Genomic DNA, 26,308 nt, shown 5'->3' on the forward strand with positions numbered 1-26,308 from the left:
GCAAGTTAAAAAGTGTCAAACCTAGTGTAAATAAAGTTGGATGAAACAATAAATTTGCGGGATTAGGGGATAAAAATCAAGGAATTGAACGTCTTTCTCAGAGTTTAGTACATGGAATGTACTTTGATGCTAATATTGATACTGGTCTTGGAGATCAGGAAGGAGTCCTTTTCCTCCAGTGTTGAAGATTAAACACCTGAGAAATGTGGAGGCAAGCTTAGAAAGTTTTATTTAAGAGAGGGACAGACGATGATGTAGACTTCTTCAAAAAGAAGGGGGCCAGAGCTGGGTGCCCCCAGGAGTAGGTGTGTCTTGCTCTTTTTAAGACCTCCAGAATTCCCCATATTCTCAGGAAGGAGTAGCACAAGGGCATAATCCCCTGTGTTGGTAAATACAATCCCCTAGAGGTGTTAGCAACCCAGTTGAGCTGGGAAAGTTTGATCCTGTAGGTTAGCTGTTAACAACCCAGGGATAAAACACTGTCATTCTCTCTTGACGCCCATCATTCATTGTCTACACTGACTGCCAGGCCTTCTGCCCTCTGCCTTAGTTTGTTGAGGAATGTGACATTTCCTATCCCCAAATGCCAGGTGGGGCTGCAAGCAGTTTTTTGGCAAAGAAAGCCTGTGGGGAATCAGTACAGTGGGCTCATTTTATAGAATTATTCTCTTAACCTTGTGTTCCCACCATTCTCAGCTATTTGTCCCCTGACAAAACCTCTCACTTAATCTTTATAATAATTCTTTGAGGTTGTTATGCCTGTATTAAACATAAGAAACTTAAAAATCAGGTTAGAATAAAATAAAATGAATGAACTTGTGTCTTTGACCTACAAATTAGAAGCATATGAACGAAATGAGAATCTGTCCTAGAAAATATTATGGAGATTGAGGGTAAACTGTACCACATCCCAATCATCCACTTGTTGGGCCTGGTTTCCTGGATCAGTCCCAGAGCTCTCCTAAAGCAATTTATCTCACTTTCTTATCTATTTCGGGTTATAGGGATGCTTCATTTTTTTCCTCCAGAATAAATTCCACCTGTTTCCTCAAGCTCGGTCTCCTTTCTTCCTCCAGGATAAATTCCTCCTCTTTTCTCAAGATTTGTCTTATTTAAGCTCTCCCCACATCCCAGTGGGCTGAAGATTGAGTCCAGCGTTTCCCCCTCCCCCCACGCTAGGCCAGCGCCTTACCGCTGAGCTACACCCTCAGTCCTTTTGAGCGAAACTTGCCTCCTAGGGACCCGTTTTCTGATTTAGCTAAATTTTTCGAATCAAGTAAAGCACCGGACATCTCTTCAGGGGAATTGTCAGCAACACAAGCAGTGAACAGCATAATAGATCGGGCAGAAAAAAAATTAAAAATGTAAGATCTTTAACCGTGGCTGTGTTTAAGTGACCACATATGGTACTGTGCAGTAAGAAAACCTGAAGTAATTTTCAAGTTCTGTCGTTTCGAATTTAAGTCGGGTTATATCTTCTTGAACCAAGTCTCGGTTTTGTTACTAATAAAATAGAATCCTAGTAGAGTCTTTTGCTTTCTCTGGAACTCCGGTAAGGATAAAAGGAGCTGTTATGTGAAAACGCTTCGCAAACATTTGGTGAAATGTTGAAAAATGCTTGTAGCCGGCCACAAACAGGACCAGAACAGGTTTCCCCGGCTGAAGAAACGTGAAGACCAGTCGCTAGGGAGAGGAAGCCGCGGTTGCCACGTGACGTCATTACTCCGCGCCGGCTGCGACATTTCCCAGCAGGTCTCGGCCGCTTTCCGCGCTATGGGGACTTGGCAGCATCTGTTGCTCTGTGGTGGGGTGTTGCTCCGAGGTGGTGGCAGGATCCCTGCCCCGCTTGGGAGAAGCCGATCATTGGTGTGTCGGCGCCAGGTCCGTGGTGCTGCAGAGCTGGGGGAGGCGGGCGGGACGACTATGTGAGGCGCCCGGGGTGCAGGTCCCCCGGCATTGCCTCTTGCCAGGGACTCCACTCAGTCCCTCTTGGGTCCCTTCCAGTTGCAGGCTCTGTGAGACTTCAGTTAGTTGGCTGGGCTTGCCCGCTTTTCCAGTAGGACCGGGCTGAGACGTGGCGGGGCATGAAACAGATAGTTAGAACACGGATGTGTGTGGCACATTGCTTTCTTGGTTTTGGGTTATTTAGTAAATAGGTTAAAGAGAAGGAAAACACGAGAAAGATTTAACTCCGTAAAGAGGCAACTTATTTCCATTTTAAAAAGCATATCCTAGCAGAAACATTTCAGTTTAAACAATGTATCTTTACAATTGTGATCTGTAACAGGTGAATACCATTAAATGCAGAACTAGTGGAGAGAAGCAGAATTAGAAAAGAAAGCCCTCTTAATTGCAAAATCAGCATTGTTTTTACTTTTACAGCGTGAGAGTGGAGATGGTTTATTTAAAACACTTTCTTTCTTTCTTTTTTTTTTTTTTTCTTGAAGTTGTCTGGCGCTGACAGTGAGAACCTAAAACAAAGAAGAACACAAATCATGTCGCGAGGACTTCCAAAACAGAAACCAATAGAAGGTGTTAAACAAGTTATAGTTGTGGCTTCTGGGAAGGGTGGAGTTGGAAAATCTACTACAGCAGGTAGAATATTCATTCTGATTCTGATTAAGAATTCACACCAGCTGGCAAATGCACATTATAAAAATTATTCTTTAATTTATTGTTTATGAAGTTACCAATACTTGATTTCTTAGTATCTGGAGGTGATATTGAGTGGAGCTTAGATTTGGAGTTAGACAGAACTAAATATAGAACCAGGTTGTCTATACCATAACTGAGGAAAAAGTGGCTAGGTTACCCAGCAGATCTTCACTTTTCTTAACTATGAAAAGGGGACAAGTGCCCTCTTTCATAGGATGGTTATGCAAATTAAACAAGCTAACTAGTTAGACTCCATTAGTAAGTGCTCAGTAATTGGTTACTCTTATTTTTAAAACACCTAATAACTTTAAAATATGTATGCTCTTTTCCTGTCTTTATCAATGAATATGTAGCTACATATCTGCAGCGAGATTGCTTGTTTTTGTGACCTTTTTTTTTATGTAACCATAATATAATTTTCACTATATATAAAGTCAACATTGGCCTAATATTTGAAAGTGCTTGAAAAGGTTTAAAATTGTTTTAATTATTTAAAGTGTTATCTACCCTTTATATCTTTTATGTTAACATGCTACGAATAAAGAGGTATTTTGGTGGTCTTTTTATTATTGTAAATTTGTTGCTAAAATCGTACTTTCAGAACCCCAAAAAGAAGCGCCACCAAAATCAGAATTTGGCTGTGGTTGTAGTTTGCCTGGCATGTATATGGTCCTGAGCCTGATCCCCAGCAAAGGAAAAAGAAATAAAAGAGTTAATTATTAGTCAAGACTAATAATTCCAAAAAAATTTTAAAAGAAATCTTTTATTTATAAAAATAATAGTTATGTTAGTGTAAATATAAAAGGGAAGTTTTTTCCAATTCTCACTAGAGGTGACTTGAATTTTTTTTTTTCAGCTTTATTGAGGTGTTTTGACAAATAAATTTGTGTATATTTAAGGTATAGAATTTGGTATTTTGATATACATACATATTGTGAAATGATATCCACAATCAAGGTAATTAACACATCCATTACCCCACCTAGTTAATTTTTGCGTGTGTGTGTGTGTGTGTGTGTGTGTGTGTGGTGAGAATACTGAAGATTACTATCAGTGAATTTCAGGTGTACGTTATTATTAACTATAATCACCTGCTGTATATCAGGTCTGTAGAACGTATAACTGGAATTTTGTACTTTAACTTGTATTAGACCCTTGTAATTTATTAATTTGGAGCCATAAAGTATTCACGTTTTATAAATACCTCATATTGAATTTTCAGTGAGTTCAGTAGGAATGGCTGCTAATTTAGGCCTTACCCAATCTTTTCTTGCAGTTGATTTTTTAAAAAAAATTTTTATCTTCATTATATTTCATTTTGTAAATTTTTGACCTAGTTCTAGACTGGCAAGAATTTTTTAAAAATTTGTGTTCTTTTCAGATTGTTAGCCTAAGGTTAAGAAGAATATATTTACATTAAAATTCTTTAGTTCTATTGAAGCCTTTTTGAAATAAGACTGGGTACGAATTCTGTGCATTTCATTAGAGGTCTTCTGTGTAAACTTGAAGCCATATTTTGTACCTTCTTGGTATAATTGTTTTATAGTTGTACAACCAGCAACCAGCTATAGGGTGTTATTAGCTTTGGTTTTTCCATTTTGACCTGAAGGGAATTGTGGAAGAGTTTGTCAGATGTTTTAGAGAAATTAAGGTTTATCAAGTGTTGTGAGATTATTATCCATATCTATTTGTTAGATACTGTACTATTATTAAAAATGATTAGTGATTTGTTCTTAATGAATTCAGGCTATACCTACACATTTTTTTTCCTTAAAGGCTTATGACCCATTTGGTGATTTTTTTTTTTTTAATTTAGAAGCTCTTAATCTTTGGTTCTAGAACCTTCTCTAGTTTTGGAAAATTTGGAGTACATTAACCTGTTTTCAGTAGTGTGAATTCTTTTACACACTGTGATTACATAGACTGGATAAAGATGGGAAGTGTTTTCCCGATTATACTTGTGTGTGCATTTTTTGGGGTCTGTAGGCTAGCTGCTTGTTTAAAACAGATTGTTTATTGTTTTTAGTTGGAAGATGATCTGTTGTCATGGAATGTGACAACTTTAAAATAGGAAAATGTACGAAAAAGTGAATAGAGTGTGACACGTAGTAGGTGCTTCAGTAAATGTCCTTTACTTATTTTTCCCCTTTAACATTGTACCATGTGTTCCAAACAGCTAGTCTGTATTTTTTCATGACAGTCTGTCAGCATACCCAAGCCTTAGAAATAGGTTATTTCTTTATAACTCTGTTGATATTATATTTCTTTCCCCGATGTATTTTTTCCTTTTCCAAACTATTTTAAAATACTTACCATTTGAATATGTACACTAGAGATATTTATCAAGTTCCATACCCTATGTACTTTATTTATTTATCTATGTATGGTAATGTGGATTGAACCCAGGGGCACTTAACCACTGAGCCATATCTGTAGCCCTTTTTATTTTTTACTTTGAAATGGGGTCTCTCAAAGTTGCATAGAGCCTCACTAAGTTGCTGAGGCTGGCTTTGATCTCATGATTCTCCTGCCTCAGCCTAAGCACTTTAAATATAGTATTTCATTTAATCCTCACAACAATTATAAAGTAGGAATTATCTTTGTAGAGGAGGAAGCAGATTTACAGGTAAAATAATGTACTCAGGGTTATACAATAGAAGGTGCTAGAGCTGGGATTTGCATCAGGTCTGCCGCCTCCTTCTCCTCCTCCTTTTCCTTCTTCTTCTCCTTCTCCTTCTTCTTTACTGGGGAGTGAACCCAGGGGTACTTTACCATTGAGCTACATCCCCAGCCTTTTTAATTTAATTTAATTTTTAAATTTTGAGACAGGATCTTGGTAAGTTGTGTAGGGCCTTATGAAGTTGCTGAGGCTGTCCTTAGTTTTACCGTCCTTCTGCCTCAGCCTCCTGAGCCACTGGGATTACAGCATGTTCCATTGTTCCTAGTGTAACTACTTTAAAGGAAACACTTTGATACAATTTATGGTATTTCTATAAGGAAATGTTATTCACAGTATGAGGGTCTATTTATTTATCAGTCTTGGAAGTATGTTATTGATGACCTCTTTTCTTAGATGTAGCATTCTTCCATTGCTGGACTAAAGAAGGCTTTGGGATCACTACTTTCCTACTTTAGGTCTCTTTGATTCACTGGCATAAGCAATTTGGGAAACACATTTTATCCTTTTACCTTCTTCTCTTTCCTCTGTACAGTCCCCCAATCTTTTGTATACATGTGTATTTATGAGTTTAGATACTTGGGACTCCTAAAATATCAGCATTTATTTCTAAAAGACATAGGATCATATCCATTTTTATTTATCAAAAGATAAATTTCTATAAAATATGCTTTTGAAAATAATTGAATTATGTTTTAAAATTAAAAAGCCAAGTGGATTATTTGAACAAAATTGTAACAGTTTATAAACTATTTAAAATGTTAATTTTAGGACCAGTATCTATTGTTAAATTATGTTGTTGCTAAATTGCTTTTTTTGTTTACTTTCTACATTCTCTCCATGTCATTTTTCTTTGCAAATAAGGGAGCTACATTAAAAATTTCTATACTTGGTTATTACACTGAAAATATTAAAGGCACATGAATTTTAATAGAAGTTACTAAATTTAATTACTTTTTGTTTCTTTCAGTGAACCTTGCACTTGCACTATCAGCGAATGATTCGGTAGGTATTAATTAATAAAAATATTAATTTATTAAAATAATCATTTTAATAAATATATATAGTTTTACTTTATATAGTTTCATGTCTTTAAAGAACTAAAAATGCTTCCATTAGTACTGGTTGCATTTAATAATAACACTTAAATAACATTTAAGTGTTGACCATATATCATTTGCTATGTATTCCAGAAAAGGCTTTCACATTTCTGCAAGGAGATCATATCTTAAACTAATTTTCACAATTTACAATCTGCAGAAGGATTATTCTGGATTCAATTTTTAAGTGTTAGTAATTCAGTTTTTTTTTTAAGGTACAAGATACTATAAAAATAATTTATGTCCATTGAAACAAAATTCAAGTAGAATATGTATGTAACATAAAACTGAAGGATCATACTCCCTCCTTTATACTTAAGAATTAACTGTAGGAAGTAGTTGTATGTATATCCTTTTTGCTCTTCCTCTTTCCACATAAAAATTAAAAAATACATGTATGTATGTTAATGCATGTCTCTCTATGATATTTTTAATGGCTGCTGCATTATTGCTTGACTATATTATCTTTAACCAGTCAGCTTTTGATGAAATATTTAGGTTGGTTCTCCCCCACTTACTCTAATGATACTATAGTGGAATTATTATATAGCATTCTTACACAGAAAAGATATTTTTGTAGGATAGATTCTAGAAATAAAACTACTAGATCAAAAAGTATGCATAAATTACATTGTACCTATGTACTCCTAACTGTTTGCTTCATTTTTTATTTTGCTATAGTCTATGGAGGTACTTAGTTAATTTTGGGTGCTTTTTTTTTAGATACTTAAAATAAAAATTAACATTGGATATATTGTGTGACTCCATAAATTACCAAAGAGTAGTAAAATTATGTAATTTTAGAATTCATATTTCAGAATTGATTTTATTTTCTCCTTTATACATTTTAAAATATAGGCGAGAATTATTTGACATGTCTAGCTGTGACTGTGCTTCTAACGTACTTTCTACTATTACTATGCAATTTCAGTTCTCAATAGATAGCATATGTGGAAAAATAGTGTGTGTTATCTATACAAGTATGATACTGATGTAGGGAATCCATAGTCTGCTAGAACCCAGAGGTAGGCATGTATATATTTGTGTTTTCTGATGTTTGACTCAGTTATTTCTGAAATTTGGAAAATAATGAACAACATGTATGGTATTTTGGTCATCTAAATTTTATTCACTGTGGAACCAAGTAATATAATTGGATTTTTTTAGAAAAGAAAATATAATTACATTTTCTAAAGTTGTGCTCCCCTAATGAGAAGTTATACTCTAATGTCAAGATTGAAATTTCTTTTTAAATTGCCTTACAACTTTCTTCTTTTTATTACTTTCTTATATCTGATGTTGTCTTCTTTCTTGAATTTAATTTTTGTTTTTTTTGAAGGACGTCCTTGAGTCCTTCTGTGCTTTGGTGGACAGAATAATGGCCAACCAGAGATGTCCACATTTTAATTTCTGGAGCCTGTGAATATATTGCCTTTCATGGAAAAAAAAAAAGGCTTGCTGGTGTAAGATTATCCTAGATTATCTAGGTAGGTTCAGTGTAATCACAAGGGGTCTTTATAATTGAAAGAGAGTCAAAGACAGAGGGATTCCATGTGTGAAAGACTGATTCCATCACTGCTTACTTTGAAGATGGAGGGGGATCACTGGTCCAGGAATATGGGTACCCTCTATGAACTAGGAAAGGCTAGGAAATAGATTGTTTAAGCCTTTAAAAGGTATGTGATTCTGCCAACACCTTAATCTTAGCTCACTGAAATCCACTTAAAATTGTGTGATAATTTCTTACAAAAGAAGTAGGAAACTAATAAATATAGGAAGTTAAATTTCTTAGTTTTTTAATTTCCAAAGATGTCTTTGCCTTCATATTTTTTAAAAAAATATTTGTTTTAGTTATACATGGGCACAATATCTTTATTTTGTTTATTTACTTGTATGTGGTGCTAAGGATCGAACCCAGGGTCTCACATGTGCGAGGCAAGCGCTCTACCACTGAGCCACAACCCCAGCCCTTGCCTTCATATTTAATAGTTTAACCAAATGTAGAATTCTAGGTTCAAAATTATTTTCTCTCTTGACTTTGAAAACAATTTCTTCAAGCATGTTAATAAAATGTCTGATGCTAGTTGGATTCCTATTTCTTGTAATGATGTATGTGTTTCTTTATTTTACCTCAAAGCTTCTTTTTATGACTTTAAAGTTTAAAAATTGTCACAAATATGTCTTTAGTTGTTGGTTTTAAAAGTTTTTACCTGCTCAAAAATTGGCCTTGCAGTATCAAGTCTTTTTTAGCTTAGGGAAAACTTTTTCTTATTCATTGATTACTTTTTGTGATGTGTTTGTTTTTTTTTTTTCTCCAGAAACCTATTAGATACATACAGATCCTTTATGCTTGTTAATTTTTCTCTTATATTCTCTATCTTTGTCTTTTGCCTGTGTTTAGAAAGATGTCTTAGACTATATTTCATAGTGATATATAGGATTTTAGTTAGCCCTTCTGTAAAAATTTAATTCAGAAATTTTATTTTTTCCAATTTTCTACTTACTGTCTCTCAATAAAAATAGTCATACCATTCTCTTGGATCTCTCTGAGGAGAGATTAATTTTATTAATCACAATGAATAAAAATGTTTTTCTTAAAAATCTTTCTTTGTTTAATATGGTCATTTTCACAATGTGCCACCCTGATGTAGAATCAGTATTTTTGGGAATTTGGGAGATATACAAATTTTCTAATCCTACCCCAGACCTTCAGAATCATAAATTCTGCCATGGAGCTCTGCAATCATGTTGTAATCAGCCTTTTAGCTGATTTGATGCTAAAGTTTGAGAATCATGGATCTACGTTTTTTTGTGCTTCATAACAGTGTAGACACATTATATACCCTTAAAGTTTTATAAACCAGCAAAGACAAAAGGAAGACAAATGTCTTTCAATGATGATATGTATTCAAGGTCAAATGTAATAGTAAATCTGCCCCAAATAAGTACCTTTTATTCTAGGGAAAAGCATTCTCTCTCTTTTTTTTTTTTTTTTTTTTTTTTATAGAGATTTCCATGAGTGTAATTATATTTTGATTATCACGGAAACCTGTCCACGTAGTATTTATCAGTTTACAGCCTTATTGATTTTCCCCTGTTCTTGCCACATTTCATCAGCCAGCAAAAATCCTTGACTATATCTGCAATATTTTTCCAATACTTATTTTTCTATTTCAACTATTCTCACTTTAATTAAGGCTCATATTATTCTTTTGGCTTGTTTATTCATTTATATCTCAAACAATTATTGAGTGCCTACTCTGTTCTAAGTGCTGTGTTAGTTTGGAGGATACAGAAATGAATGAGTTGCAGAGTCCTTGCCTTTGAGGAACATATAAACTAGTACACCACTGCAGTGACCTCTTATCTGCCTGTGCTCAAATCTTTGTAGCACATGATGCCAGATTACTCTTTTTTTTTTCATTGTACACAAACAGAGCACAACTTTCCATTTCTCTGGTTGTACACCATGCAGAGTCGTATCATTTGTGCAATCATACATGTAAAAGGGTAATAATGTCCATCTCATCCACCATCCTTCCCACTCAGATCACTCTTAAGTATTAGAATTACATAATTTCACTGCTCAGAGTCACAGAGGAATGCCTTATGTCAGTATTCAAGATTCTCCATCATCTGCTCCAGTATACTTTTCAGGGTTTATCTTCTTTAACTAGTTCTGTGCTTCAGCTAATGAGAATTACTTGTGGAACCAGGTCTGAGCTGGATATGCCCTATTCTCAAGAGCTTTGTAGTCTATCTTCTACATTTCTACTGGAATGTTCTCTTCAGCTTTGTGTCTGCTCTTGCAGACTATGTATATGACTGTGCTGGTTATATCCTGCACAAGGGTGCTGGGCGAGGGGTTGAGTGATGACAGAAGTCCAGTCCAGCCTCTTGATGTGCACCTGTGGGCTGGTTTCTAATGCTTACATGGGAATTTTATGAACCATCCTTTCCCCGAGGAGCAGTTTAGTGAAGTGTTCCCTGAATTCTCCCAGAGTGAGGGTCTTTTCTTATTTTGTGAAATCCAGTAACATTGTTTATTTGTATTATTATTGCACTCATGTAGCCATTCTAGTAATTTTTGTACTAATAATATAATTAACATTTATTGAGCACTTATTATTTTAAGCACTTTTAATAAGTATTTTACATAGACTAATTTAAATCTAATGACATGATTCTTAGCTCATTTTCTCTTCATAGCAACTGGATAGGAATATATACTATTAGATCTTCACTGTAGATGAGGAAGTAAAAGCACATAAAGTTGAGTTATTCACCCAAGAAAGTAAATGGCAGAGCTAATAGTTGAATGAAAACCCAGATCCTGTGCTTTTAACCTACTTCTCCTATTTTGTTTGGATTCTTACAATTAAGAACTGGGTTGTAGCCTAGGAAATATAGCAAGATCCTGTAAAACCAAACAGGTCAGGTGCATGATGTGGTACATCTGTAGTTCTATCTGCTCAGGAGGCTGAGGCGGTATTGCTTGAGCCCATGAGTTTGAGGCTAACTTGAGCAATATAGTGAGACCCTGTCTCAAACCAAAACCACAAACCAAACAAAAAACTTGATTGTCTTCATCGTTGCTACCTTCAGCAGCTAGCACAATGCCTATGACTTAGGAAATGCAAAATAAATGTTTGCTGCATAGATGAGAGCACATACGCAGATTTCATAATGTTTTGTTTTTGAGGAGTGTTGTGGGATGTGAACATTTGTGATAAATTGTCAGTCTGCACACATTTTCCCCCTGCTTTTTAAAAGATGGTATCCTCTCTGATTCTACTTGGCCTTCTTCTCGCTTAGTACAATGGTTAACCCATAGTAAGTTCTAAATAAATTTTTAGTGTAGATAGCCAGATAAATGCCTTTTGTAAGTAACTTCAAAATAAAAGTCAACATGTATTTTACTTACTTGAATATTTTAGCAAAATTTATTTTGAGTTCTTTCCATTGCTAGAATTATCATTAAGTAGAATTTTAATTGGATTTAAAAATGGAAAAGGAAGCAGTATTATCTTTAAAGAGTTTGTTTCTTTGGTTAATTCTTCTTCCATTTATGCTTGTCTCAGAATATTTGTTTTCCCTCATGACCACATAATGTCTTTACATGTATTCTTTCTAGATGTACTGCTTTTCTCACAAATTATTAGGAGTGGTTCTTTAAACATAATTAGGATTATCTTAAGCCTCTGAAGTTCTGTCATCATATTAGAACAAACCAGGAAATTTTAGTTCAAGGCTTAGTTTTGGGTTTTGAGATATTGAACAGTCTTGGAACAGAACATATTTTGTGTCACCATTTACAGCACTGTTATTTACTTCATTACAATATGTGTGTAGCTGTTATCAGTTTAAGTTTTTGGTTTCTTTCAGACTGGGGCATGATTTTGGCTCTGCGTCTTGCAAACTACATGATTTTTGCCTCTTTCTACCTTATAAAGTTGTTGTGAATATTAAAGGATATAACACATATGAAGCACTTACATGGTGCTGGCACATAGTGAATAATTCCATTAAGAGCTACTTGTATTAGCTGTTATGGTACTGCAAATGCAGCCTATTCATGGTATTATAATCTGGAGTATTAGTTGTGATGTGAATGAAAATTAAATATGGATGACACTATGTTTCTCACAACTGCAGTTGGGAAATTCTGATGTACCTACTTAATTCAAGTTTATAAGTTTGGGAGCTTATCTTTTCTTTAATACCAATACTTGTAAAGGAATTACACCATGCTAAATTAACCTGTTCTTAATGTTTTTATTATAGCTAGGAAATATATACATATATATAATAGATGTATTCCTTATGAAAAATATTGTTTCAGTATTATGATCAGCCATTTTGGAGGAAAACTATACTTTGTGCTTAAAATATAATTATTTTAAAGCTAGAGGGGAAGAGGGGAAACTTGGGGCAAGAGGATAGATCCAGAAGGAACACTTGCAAAATCATTGTTTTTTTGCTTTTTGTTCTTTAGTTCAAAGGTAATTCTTGGTAAGAAGTGTGTTTTATATTTATAAAGGCATTCAAATTCACTATTTTTTTTTTTACAATTACTAAGGAGAAAAAGACTCAGAACATATTTTTATAATTAGAGAAAAAGTCTTTACTAAAATTAACGCTTTCTTTTAAGATTTGAAATGGAAATACTTTTATAGTCAATGAATTTTCCTGCAAATATTTGATCATTGTGATAGGCACACATATATGCACACACACACACACACACACACACACACACACACATACACGCAGCCATACATACTGAATAGATTTCTGATGAAATTTTTTTTTTTCTTGTTTTTTTTCATATATAGGCTGTTTGTACATTTACCAAACATTTATTGAGGGCTTGTAGTTCCCTAGCTGCTCTGCCCGACCTGGAGGATACAGGTTGAAAGAGTCATACCCCTGTCCTTATCTTATTTAACTTATTTTTCAAGTAACTATTTAGAAGGTAGCTTCTAGTTTGTACCAGGCTCTGTGTATGACATGATTCTTTGACTTGTCTCCAGTCTACTTCTCATTTACCACTGATGCTTTTCCCAATCTTTGTTGCTCTCCTCATGTCTTCTGTCCCACTTCAGTTTCTTTATTTCCAGCACAGGTATTGCTTCCTATTCCACATGAAAAAAGGCTTTTCATTGGTGATTCTTTAATGTTCTCTCCCTCTGTTAAGTGTATCTCTTTCTATAGTCATTATTACCTTCTTTCCTTTCTGCTTCAGAGAAAAAGATGTCAGTCCTAATCTCCTACTTGGGCTCTCGATTCTTTGTTTCCTGCCTCTTCTGGAACTTTGACTTAATTTCTTTTTGTTATTTTTAGTTTCTCTATTGATTCCTTCCCCCGGGTCTATAGACCTTTATGCATCTTACTCATATTCACTGAGAAACATAAATTGTATTTATTGGGTGAGTGAATGAATCAGTAGACTTTTTTAAACCCCTGCTTACCCTCAAGATTTTGTTCTCCCTGTTATTTTTGTATCATAGCCGTGCTTGAGGGAGTAGTCTACGTTGGCTGTGTCAGTTTATTCAATTCTCATTCATTTTTCAACTTCTGTAATTTGACTTAACACTGTACTACTGAGTCTCTGCTCATCTAATGTTTTAGTCAGCTTATTTGCTTCTATGACCAAAGGATCTGACAAGAACAATTTTAGGAGGAAAAGTTTATCTAGGGGACTCATGGTTTCAGAGGTCTTAGTCCATAGACAGCGGAATCCATTCCTTGGGGCCTGATGTAAGGCAGGACATTATGGTGGAAGTGATTAGCCCCGCAAAGCATCTCAGAAATAGCACCAGGAAGGTGAGAGGGAGAGAGAGAAAGAAGGGGTGGGGAGAGAGAAAGAGGGTGGGGGAGGGAGAGAGGGAGAGAAGGGGGAGAGAGAGAGAGAGAGAGAGGGAGGGAGGGAGAGGTGTGTGTGTGTGTGTGTGAAGAGGTAGAGAAAAAGGAGAAAAAGAAGATGAGAGCGCTCTCTCCTTACCATGACAAAATATGAACCCCAAAGGCACACCCCCAGTGATCTACCTCCTCTAGCCAAACCCTACCTGCCTAGTTATTGCCCAGCTAATCCCTATCAGTGGATTAATACACTGATTAGGTTAAGCCTCTATAAGCCAATCATTTCACCTCTAAACTTCTTGCATCGTCTCACAGTAATATGTAGTTACCAGTATTCTGTCAAAAATATTTGTTCTCTTTCTCTTTTGATTCTTCTTGATTTCCTACTGCATTTGATACTGTTGACTGTAGTTGCTGCCACCTTAGAGAATTTTTATTTTCTTGGCTTTCCCAAGTTCATTCTTTCTTGATTCTTCTTCTCTGATCCTTTCAATTTCCTCTCTAACTTTTCATATTATTCCATTTCTATACTTTATTATTTTTCTTTTTTTAAAGGAATTTACATTTTATTCTCAGTATAAAGGAAACATTGGTTAGTTTCAATTGAAAAGATAGTATAATATCATTGCAATTATCTTTGCAATTGATATTTCAAAGGTACATGTAGTACATAGAGTCCATACTCATCATGAAGGATTTATATTTAGTATTTACATTTAGTTTGTATTTAATATGTTCAAGACAGAAACAATACTTCAGTGTGTCTCCACAGATGACTACTATGAATTTCTTTCCTCTATATACACACAAAATGCTTTCTTGCCACGAGATGAAGTCTCATTTTCCTTCCTTTGAATCTAAGCTGGGCTTATTGACTCATTTGAACAATATAGTGGAGCTAAAGTGATGATCTAACTTTTCAGGTATAGGTCATAAGATTTCTTACAGTTTTCAACTCCTTGGAATGTTCCCTCTTACATTCCAGCCATGATACAATGTGATCCTTAAGCTGTATACGGGGATTGCTTGTTGGGCACATCAGTTGAAAGCTCCAGCTATGCTTCCAACTGATAGCCAGAATCAACTGCCAGGCATAATAAGACTGGTGCTTTAGTCCTATCAACACTTGAGGTGAATGTAGTCCCAGACAAATTCTGACTGCAACCCCTTAGATGAACCCAGTGAATTTACAGAACTTTGGGCCTTCTTATTTTTCTCCCTTATAATATTGCTTCTTTAGCCTCTACCTCTTTAGAAATCTGGATCCTCCTTTTTTTTATTTGAATCCAGGGGCACTTAACCACTGAGCCACATCCCCATCCCTTTTTAATATTTTATTTAGAGACAGGGTCTCCTTGAATTTCTTAAGGCCTCACTATGTTGCTGAAGCTGAGCTTTGAACTTGTGATCCTCCGGTCTCAGCCTTCAGAGCTACTGGGATTACAGGTGTGAGCTACCACACCTGGCTCAGATTCTTCTTTTAGTAGTTTACAATATCTCCGTTTGATGTTCTACAGATATGTCAGATTTAAATGATCTAAATGTATCCAGAATAATTTTCTTCATCTCTAAAACCTCCTATTCATATGTCCCTTAATATTTCACTTACATATTACTATTACCTCTTTTCAGTTATTGACTGATGTGTTATGTAAATTTTATATAAATCATATATATATATGAATATAAATCTTTACAGGAATTTGTAAAGAGCAGCAGGAATGACTTATCTTATTCTGCAATGACTGGAGTTTTAGCTGGGAAGATTTAAATGGGAGGAGTTGGCATTATCTGGAGGCTATTCACTCATATTCTTGGTACCTGGATTGGAATGACTTGAAGTCTGAATTCAGCTAGGATTGTTGCTTAGAGGGCCATTATATGGCCACTACATATTGCTTTGGATTCCCCACAGTATGACCACCTCAGTGTGGTTGAACTTTGTCGTTGGCTGAGAGCTCCAAGAATTAATGTCACATTTAGTAAGGAGGAAGCTGTTTGGTCTTTTGTGACCTATCCTTGGTAATCAGGCTGGAATCTTGGTTGAAGTAGTCATGGCCTTTCCAGATTTAAGGAGAGGACATGAGAAACCTCACCTGTGAAGGGAAGAGTATCAAGAATCTTGAAACCTTGACATCATCCTTGTCTTTCATCTCTTCTATTCCACCTTTAAATATCAGTCTTTTTTATTTCAGAAATATCTTTTCTCCATTGTCATGTCTTTGTCTTTGTCTTGAGAGTTTCTATAATTTTATAATTGGCTAATTTAATCTCTTCCACCTTGACTTAACCTATTCTTCATATTGTGTGTAGAAAAGTTCTTATCATATACAAGTCTTAGCCCAAATTGCTTAGCTTAGTTCTTAAGGGCTGGTCTATCTACTTTTTCACTTTGAACTTGACTAGGCCTATACTGCTTCTTTGCATTGATTATCTTCCTTGCCTTCCTAGCCAAATCCTGTTATCTTTTGGGTCTCATGTTGGGTGTTAGTTCCTCTGTGAAGCCTTCTTAGTGTCTTCAGATAATGTCACATTCTCCTCACTTCATTCAGATGTTGATTTCATGCCATAAGGGTGATCATGACTTCCATGTGATCAGTCTAGATTGGGGCTGCATCTTAAATCATCTGCCACTAATGTCTGGCCCATTGTTGCATACTTAGTAAACTCTTGCTAAGTGATTGAAAACAGATTACACTTTGGTGGAATTTTCCAAAGTTTTGAATGAGTTACTGGGTTTTCTCAAATGTCCATAAAATTACTGAGGAGTCATTTTTGCCTTGAGAGAATTATGCTTAGAGAAGCTTTTAAAAAAGGGAGTTTACATCCTGTGCTTCAGCATTTTTATTTTGGTTAAAACATATACAGCAAAAACCAGAAACTGATGTTAAAATGTTGTTCTTATGTGCCAGAAAATTTAGGGAATTGGGCAAGTATTACATTTAAAACAAGCTTTGATAAAATTAAAGGCAATGAGAATAAAATTGAAATCAGAAGAGTATTGTTTTTGGTTGTGGCATTTTAAAGCTTTAATTTTGGCCGTGAAATATTTCACATGATGGATTGTGTTCCAGCCTGTTTCTTTCTGGTTAGGAACGTGTGATAGTTCACTTTTGGCAGTTGTACTGTGTGAAAGGGCTGCTGGGGTCAGCACTGCTCTGCAGAAATGGGTCAATGGGCATTCAGATGAAAGGGAAAACACTTTTAAAGGGCCTTTATTTATTGTTGGTGAAATAAGACAAAATAATTATAAGCTTGAACTTCTCACTATGTTCCTGCTTCCTTCTTCATCTCTTAAATGTTTTGCCAAATTAATCACATCAACCAATTTTACAGAAAATGGATTGCTGTTTTAAATAGTTCTTTTAGCTACTATTAAGATGCTTCTTCAGAAAATCTCTCCCCTCTCTTGTCATCCAAAAGGACATAAGTCTTCTTTGTACTTCTGTAAAAATCTTAGATGGCCACTTAAAGAGAGCAGATAGCATGTTCTACGCTGGGTGATAAAGTACAACCACCTATTTTTCAGCTAAGCTAGAAGAAAGAACTCTTTCCTACTGTTGCTTTAAAAGATGATTTCATTACTGTCAGGACAGATAACAAACTAGGATTTTCTAAGCAATAAATGACAAGTTGGATTACTGCCTGTGGCTCTTAAACAATGTAACATTCTTGAATTAAGGGAGGAAAGTACTCTGGTAGTCTTTGAAGGCAGTCTACATCCTCTGTATGGAGATAAGTTTGCTCTCAGCAGGAAGCATAAGACAACTGCAAACCCTGGAATAGCTTTGCCCTCAAATTTGTACTAGAATGTTACCTGGAGTGTGATGGGGTTCTTTGCCATGAAAATTAACTAAGGTGGTAGTCTTGTCCTTTGTGCTTTTGAGGCAACTTAAATAAATGATGACCAATATGTTTAATCCTATTTTTCACATATATATTTTCTTTAAAAATGATTAAAAATATGATTTACTTAAGGGAGAATGGGATATCTGTGTCATGTTTCTTTTGGGCTACTGAAAATATTATATGCAGCTGAAGAGCATCCTGGCCAAGGAACATTAATGAAAATTATTCTGGATGGGCATAATTCCATTGGTTTATGATTTTGTCTGTTGGCCTCAGTGCTTATGTATGCAATAGAATAACAAATACTTAATTTCTATTTACCTGTTTAGTGATAGAGAGGGATTTGTCATAGAAGTTAAGGAATGGCTATTATTATATCACATCATTGCCAACTAGAAATGTGAAATGTGGTTTAAACAATGGTGTCAGAGACATAAAAATTAAAAGTTTGTGTAAGAAATTAAGGCAATTAAGTATTCAGATATAATAGACATTTGTAGGATCCAGAAAGATACCTAGAACATAGTAAGTACTTAGTAAACTCTTGAATGAATGAACATAATTATCCTTTTGGTAGAAGCACTGAATATTATTTCCTTGATTTTCATTTCATACAAATAGACTTTATTTGGACATTGAAGGAAAGCTTGTTATTTGAAACAAGCACATCTTCTGAAATGACCAGTCTGTAGGTAAAATAGGGAAGGCTTTATGTTTGTGGTTATCTTGGAAGTGTGAACCATGACAGTCCCTCTCATATTCTTTGTGGGGAACTGGTTGAGCAGAAACCTGGGTAGTTACCTGTACTGATAGTAGAATGTGTTTTAATTAGTTAATTTAAAAAAATTAAGGTGAAATTTGCAGTGATAGAAGAGGTATGATATTGTGGTCCACATCAATTGCATTATGAAAGGTTTGTTCCATTTTTGAGATCAGATCTGATTGTAAAGGAAAAATAAGAGCTTGGATGATTGAAGCTTGCCTTCTGTTTTTTTTTTTTTTTTTTCAAATAACATGCTTTCCTTTAATGTCCTAATAAAGTCTATGTGTATGAAGTTAAATTCAAGGGACTAATATTCCCTTCTACCAATAAGGATAATTATGTTCATTTATTCAAGAGTTTACTCAGTGTGCTAGGTGCCTTTCTGGATTCTGCAGAGGTAGTGGTAAAAGTTAAAGTTTTCTATGTTCAAGAAGTTTACAATCTAGTGAAAGAGGTATAATAAACAAACATACTTTAGGTAGTAATAAGAGTTATGAAAAATAATAAGGCAGTGTAAGGAAATGGAAAGGTGATGAGAGATGCTCTTTTTGATAGGGTTGTTCAAGATATAACATTTGAGCAGAGATCTGAATGAATTGAGAAACTGGATGATAGGAAGAGCAAAATCCCTAAGGTGGGGTCAACTTGGATGATCGAAGGATAGTGGAAGGGACAGGTACATGTTATACAGATTCTTGTAGACCATAGTGGAAATTTGGATTTTTTTCTAAATATGCTGTGGTGAATTTTTGACCAGAGTGGTCTGATTACTTCTTAAAAGGTTCTGGCTGGGATATTGTGAATAGACTGGAGGGATGTTAGGATGGAAACAGGGAGACTAGATAGTGGCTCTGTAGGAATGAATCTAGGTTAATGTTGATAGCTTGGACTGTGGTGGTAGAGGTATGATAAGTTCTTAAGTTCCCAAATCATTTTGAAAATAGAACTAGGAGAACTTGTTGATGAATTGGGTGTGGTTGGTGAAGGAAAGAGATAGTTTCCTGTTTTTTTTTGTTTTATATAATAAAATATATGTAACATGAAGTTGACCATTTTAGCCATTTTTATTATTTATTTATTTCGGTACTGGAGATTTAACCCAAGGGCAATTTACCACTGAGCTACATCCTCATCCCTTTTTATTTTGAGGCAGGGTCTTACTAAGTCACTTAGAGTCTCGCTAAGTTGCTGAGACTGGTCTTGAACTTGGGCCCTCCTGCCTCAGCCTCTAGAAAAACTGGAATTACAGGTGTGAGCCATAACACCAAGCACTATTTTTAAATGTTAATTTGTTGGCATTAAGTATATTTATATGGTTGTACAATAATCACCACTTTCACCATCCGAAATTGAAACTCAGTATTTATTAAACAATTTGTCCCACCAATCTACTTTCATTTTCTGTGAATTTTACAATTCTAGGTACCTATGTAATTGGAACATACAATATTTGTGCTTTTGTGTTTGGCTTATTTAGCAAAGTATTTTCAAAGTTTATCCATGTTATAGCATGTATCAGAATTTAGGTTCTTTGGTTTTGGTCTTAGTAATGTGTGAATGGCAGTAGTGTTTCCTGAGATGGAAGACGTCTGTGGGAAAGAATGAGGATTAAAAAGCAGTTTTCTTGTAGGCATGTTAAGTTTCAAATGCCCAACAGACACCTAGAGTAAATATGTTGAGTAAGCCCAGAGCTCAGAGGAGAGGTTGGGGTTGGGGATTTAAATTTGGGTGTTATCACAGCATTGGTGGCATTTAAGGCAATGGAACTGAAAAAGATCACCTTATAAGGAAGAATATATTTGAGAAAATGATCTTTTAAATATTTGTGCATTTTAAGGTTGTAGTAAAGAGTACATGTATTTCAATACTAATCTAAATTGCTAAATCTATAGAGTTAAAAAATGACATTGGGGGTTGGGGCTGTAGCTCAGTGGTAGAGTGCTTGCCCAGCACGTGTGAGGCACTGGGTTCAATCCTCAGCACCACATAAAAATAAACAAATAAATAAAGGCATTCTGTCCATCTACAACTACAAAAAAATGACATTGGTTTTAAATGTTTTTATTGGTATAGCACATTGGTGTTAAGCAATTGTTTGCTTGTTTTTTTGTTAGCCAGTTACCTTACTTTTGCTGACTTATAATCAGGGTAATCTTTGTTCTTTTAGAACTTCTCTGAATAATTAAAAAATTTGTGTCAGAATGAACTGGGTATTGACTAGTATGGTTATTTATAAAAGCTACACAGAACAGAAATTGAATCACGATAGGGACAATTTGAAAATTATAGATGCCAGTGAAAATAGCATAGAGAGGGCTTGTTTATGAATGGAGTATTTAGTGAGGATTCCAGCTGGTATGAGTACGGGTGGCACCTATCCAGTAGAAGGACATTTTGGAAAAATCTGTGTATTTGTTTTCTTAACATCAGAGAGGTTCCTTAGAGGCTATTGGTCTTTTTTTTTTTTTTTTTTTCCCTCTAGAAAATTAAATTTCAAAAGAATGATCAGATTACTCTGGTAGAGTAAGGTGGGAATGGAGGAAATATTTAGAATAAGAGGTATATTTGAAGTAATACTGGGGTAGAATTTTCCCTAGATTCTGTTTCATAGACATTTGACTAAGTACTTAAGAGTCACTTCTTATTATTACTTGGGGTTTTTCCCTCCTTTTAATGAGATTTACTCAGCTTAGTTAGTTCCCAGTTTTGTCTTAACAATAATCACTCCATGAAGTTTGTGAATCTCAATTCTTTTAGAAGAACTTTAACCATTATAAGTAATACTTTTATGTTTTGAGTATCACATTTTTTAGACTTTTTAAAAATTTTGATTTGTTATATATGATAGCAGAATGCATTACAATTCATATTACACACATAGAGCACAATTTTTTATATCTCTGTACACAAAGTAGAGTCACACCATTTGTTTCTTTATACATGTACTTTGGGTAATGATGTCTATATCATTATACGGTCTTTCCTAACCCTATGCCCCCTCCCTTCCCCTCCCACTCCTTTGCCCTGTCTACAGTTCATCTAATCCTCCCATGCACACACCACACCCTAACCACATTATAAATCAGTATCTTTAAATCAGAGAATACATTTGGCATTTGTTTTCTTTTGGGATGGCTAACTTCACTTAGCATTATATTTTACAACTCCATCCATTTACCTGCAAATGCCATGGTTTTATTCTCTTTTAATGCTGAATAATATTCCATTGTGTATATATACCACATTTTCTTTATCCATTCATCTACTGAAGGGCATCTATGTTGGTTCCACAGTTTAGCTATTGTGCATTGTGCTGCTATAAACATTGAAGTGGCTGTGTCCCTGAAATATGCGATTTTTAAGTACTTTGGGTATAGACTGAGGAGTGGGATAGCTGGGTCAAATGGTGATTCCATTCCCAGTTTCCTAAGGATTCTCCATACTGCTTTCCGTATTGGCTGCACCAATTTGCAGTCCCACCAGCAATGCATGAGTGTGCCTTTTCTCCCACATCCTTGGCAATACTTATTGTTGTTTGCATTCTTAATAGCTACCATTCTGACTGGAGTGAGATGAAATCTTAGAGCAGTTTTGATTTGTATTTCTCTAATTTCTAGAGATGTTGAACATTTTTTCATATATTTTTTGATTGATTGTATATCATCTTCTGAGAAGTGTCTGTTCATTTCGTTGGCCCATTTATTGACTGGGTATTTGTTATTTTGATTTTAAGATTTTTGAGTTCTTTATATATCCTAGAGATTAATGCTCTATCTGATGTGCAAGTAGTAAAAATTTGCTCCCAAAATGTAGGCTCTCTGTTCACCTCACTGGTTGTTTCTTTTGCTGAGAAGCAGCTTTTTAGTTTGAATCCATCCCATTTATTGATTCTTGATTTAAATTTTTGTGATATAGAAGTCTTATTAAGGAAGTTGGGGCCTAATCTGACAAGATGGAGATTTGGGCCTATTTTTTCTTCTAATAGATGTAGTGTCTCTGGTTTAATTCCTAGGTCCTTGATCCACTTTGAGTTGAGTTTTGTGCATGGTAAGAGAGGGGGCTTAATTTCATTTTGTTGCATATAGATTTCCAGTTTTTCCAGTACCATTTGTTGAAAAGGCTATTTTTTTCTCCAATGTATGTTTTTGGTGCCTTTGTCCATTATAAGATAACTAATTATGTGGGTTTGTCTCTGTGTCCTTTATTCTGTACCATTGGTCTACCAGTCTATTTTGGTGCCAATACCATGCTGTCTTTGTTACTATAGCTCTGTAGTATAGTTTAAGGTCTGGTATAGTGATTCTATCTGCTTCATCTTCTTGCTAAGGATTGCTTTAGCTATTCTGGGTCTCTTATTTTTCCAGATGAATTTCATGACTGCTTTTTTCTATTTCTATGAGGAATGTCATTGGGATTTTGATTGGAATTGCATTATATCTTTATAGTGCTTTTGGTAGTATAGTCATTTTGACAATACTAATTCTGTGTATCCAAGAACAAGGGAGATATTTCTATCCTCTAAGGTCTTCTTTAATTTCTTTCTTTAGCATTCTGTAATTTTCATTGTAGAGGCCTTTCACCTCTTTTGTTGATTCCCAAGTATTTCATTTTTTTTTTGAGACTATTGTAAATGGGATAGTTTTCCTTGTTCCCCTTTCAGAAGATATGTCACTGATATACAGAAATGCCTTTGATTTATGGGTGTTGATTTTATATCTTGCTATTTTGCTGAATTCATTCACTAATTCTAGAAGTTTGCTGGTGGAATTTTTTGCGTCTTCTAGGTATAAAATTGTGTCACTGGCAAATAGTGTTAATTTGAGTTCTTTTCCTATCTGTATCCCTTTAATTTCTTTCTTTTGTCTAATTACTCTAGCCAATGTTTCAAGAACTATGTTAAATAGAAGTGGTGAAAGAGAGTATCCCTAGCTTGTTCCAGTTTTTAGAGGGAATGCTTTCAATTTTTCTCCATTTAGAATGATGTTGGCCTGGGGCTTAGGATAGACATCTTTTATGATATTGAGGTATGTTCTTGTTATCCCTAGTTTTTCTAGTGTTTTGAACATGTAGGGGTGGTGTATTTTGTTGAATGCTTTTTCTGCATCTATTTAGATGATCATATATATGGTTCTTGTCTTTACGTCTGTTGATGTGATGAAATACATTTATTGATTTTTGTATGTTGAACCAACCTTGCATCCCTTGGATGAACCCCACTTGATTGTGGTGTACTATCTTTTTGATATGCTTTTGTATTTGACTTGCCAGAATTTTGTTGAGAATTTTTGCATCTATGTTCATTAGAGATATTGGTCTGAAGTTTTTTTTTTCTTTGATGTGTCTTTGCCTGGTTTTGGGATCAGGGTGATATTGGCCTCATAGAATGAGTTCGGAAGTCCTCCCTCTTTTTCTACTTCCTGAAATAAATTGAAGAGTATTGATATTAGTTTTTCTTTCTTTAAAATATATATATTTTAGTTGTAGCTAGACACAATACCTTTATTTTATTTATTTGTTTTTATGTGATTATGTGATTCTGAGGATCAAAACCAGCACCTCACATGTGGTAGACAAGTGCTCTACCACTGAGCCACAACCCCAGCCCCTAGTTCTTCTTTAAAGAAGAACTCAGCAGTGTATCCATCCGGTCCTGGGCTTCTCTTGGTTAGTAGGCTTCTGATGGCAAGTTCTGTTTCATCGCTTGAAATTGATCTGTTTAAATTGTGCGTATCAACCTGATTCAATTTGGGCAAATCATATGACTCTATAAATTTGTGAGTGCCTTCGATATTTTCTTTTATTGGAGTACAGTTTTCAAAATATCTAATTATCTTCTGTATTTTTTAGTGTCTGTTGTGATATTTTCTTTTTCATCATGTATGTTAGTAATTTGAGTTTTCTCTCTCTTTCTCTTCATTAGCATGGCTAAAGGTTTGTCAGTTTTATTTAGTTTTTCAAAGAATTTTTGCATCTATGTTCATTAGAGATATTGGTCTGAAATTTTCTTTCTTGGATGTGTCTTTGCCTGGTTTTGGAATTAGGGTGATATTGTCTTCATAGAATGAGTTTGGAAGTCCTCCCTCTTTTTCTATTTCCTGAAATAATATTTCCTGAAGACTATTGGTATTAGTTCTAATTTCATTCATATATATATATATATATATATATATATATATATATATATATATATATATATTTGTAATATATAGTTTTTGTTTTGTCAATTTTTTCAATTTCATTGATTTCAACTGTGATTTTAGTTATTTCCTGTCTTCTATTGCTTTTGGTGTTGATTTGTTCTTCTTTTCTTAGGGCTTTGAGATGTAATGTTAAGTCATTTATTTGTTGACTTTTTCTTCTTTTAAGGAATGAACTCCATGCAATGAGCTATTGTTACTACTGCCTTCATAGTGTACCAGAGATTTTGATACATTGTATCTATGTTCTCATTTACCCTCTAAGAATTTTTTAATCTCCTCCTTGATGTCTTTTGCAACCCATTGTTTATTCAGTAGCATATTATTTAGTCTCCAGGTGTTAGAGTAACTTTTTTTTTAAATTTTATCATTGATTTCTAATTTCATTCCATTGTAATCTGACAGAAGGCAGTGTAGTCGCTCTACTTTTACATATTTGCCAAGAGTTGCTTTGTGGCATAATATATGGTCTATTTTAGAGAAGGATCCATGTGCTGCTGAGAAGAAAGTGTATTCGTTCATTGAAGGATGAAATATTCTGTATATGTCAGTTAGGTCTAAGTTATTGATTGTATTATTGAGTTCCATAGTTTCTTTGTTCAGCTTTTGTTTGGAAGACCTATCCAGTGATAAAAGAGGTATGTTAAAGTCACCCAGAATTACTGTGTTGTGGTCTATTTGACTCTTGAACTTGAGAAGAGTTTGTTTGATGAACGTAGATACTCCATTGTTTGGGGGCATATATATTTATTATTGTTATGTCTTGTTGATGAATGTTTCCCTTAAGTGGTATGAAATATCCTTCTTTATCCCTTTTGATTAATTTTGGCTTGAAGTCTACTTTATTTGATATGAGAATGGAAACCCCTGCTTGCTTCTGCAGTCCATGTGAGTGGTATGATTTGTCCCAACCTTTCACCTTCAGTCTGTGGATGTCTTTTCCTATGAGATGAGTCTCTTGGAGGCAGCATATTGTGTGTGTGTGTGTGTGTGTGTGTGTTTTTAAATTCAATCTGCCAGTCTATGTCTTTTGACTGGTGAGTTTAGGCCATTAACATTCAGGGTTATTATTGAGACATGATTTGTATTCCTAGCCATTTTTGTTTATTTTTGGTATTTAACTTGACTTGGTTTCTCCTTTGATTAATTTTTCCTTTAGTGTAATACCTCCCTTTGCTGATTTTCATTGTTGTTTTTCAATTTTTCTTCATGGAATATTTTGCTGAGGATGTTCTGTCATGCAGGCTTTCTAGTTATAAATTCTTTTTAACTTTTATTTATCATGGAAGTTTTTGTTTCATCATCAAATCTAAAGCTTAATTTTCCTGAATATAAGATTCTTGGTTGGCATGCATTTTCTTTCAGAGATTGGTATATGTTGTTCCAGGATCTCTGGCTTTGAGGGTCTTGGTTGAAAAATCTGCTGAGATATGAATTGGTCTCCCCCTTTTGTGATCTGATTCCTCTCTCTTGTGGCCTTTAAGATTTTATCCTTATTCTGTATCCTAAGCATTTTCATTATAATATGCCTTGGTGTAGATCTGTTGTATTTTTGTGCATTTGGTGTCCTGTAAGCCTCTTGTATTTGATTTTCAAATTTATTCTTCATGTTTGCAAAATTTTCTGATATTATTTCATTGAAGAGATTGTACATTCCTTTGGTTTGAAACTCTGTGCCTTCCTTTATCCCAATAACTTATGGTTT

The 26,308-nt window shown here is 34.7% G+C and overlaps 1 protein-coding gene across 1 annotated transcript in view; it reads left to right on the forward strand.

Moving 5' to 3' along the window:
- The first annotated feature begins 1,753 nt into the window (after positions 1-1,753).
- Positions 1,754-26,308, forward strand: part of Nubpl (NUBP iron-sulfur cluster assembly factor, mitochondrial) — a 217,510-nt gene continuing 192,955 nt past the window's right edge. The window contains exons 1-3 of the mRNA XM_027929568.2: positions 1,754-1,881; positions 2,448-2,595; positions 6,303-6,337. Of these exons, the coding sequence (XP_027785369.1) occupies positions 1,774-1,881; positions 2,448-2,595; positions 6,303-6,337 (291 nt within the window). The 5' untranslated portion in view covers positions 1,754-1,773. The remainder of the gene's footprint in view (positions 1,882-2,447; positions 2,596-6,302; positions 6,338-26,308) is intronic.

This window comes from Marmota flaviventris, chromosome 2 (assembly GCF_047511675.1).
Source record: "Marmota flaviventris isolate mMarFla1 chromosome 2, mMarFla1.hap1, whole genome shotgun sequence".
In the NCBI taxonomy this organism is placed as follows: domain Eukaryota; kingdom Metazoa; phylum Chordata; class Mammalia; order Rodentia; family Sciuridae; genus Marmota; species Marmota flaviventris.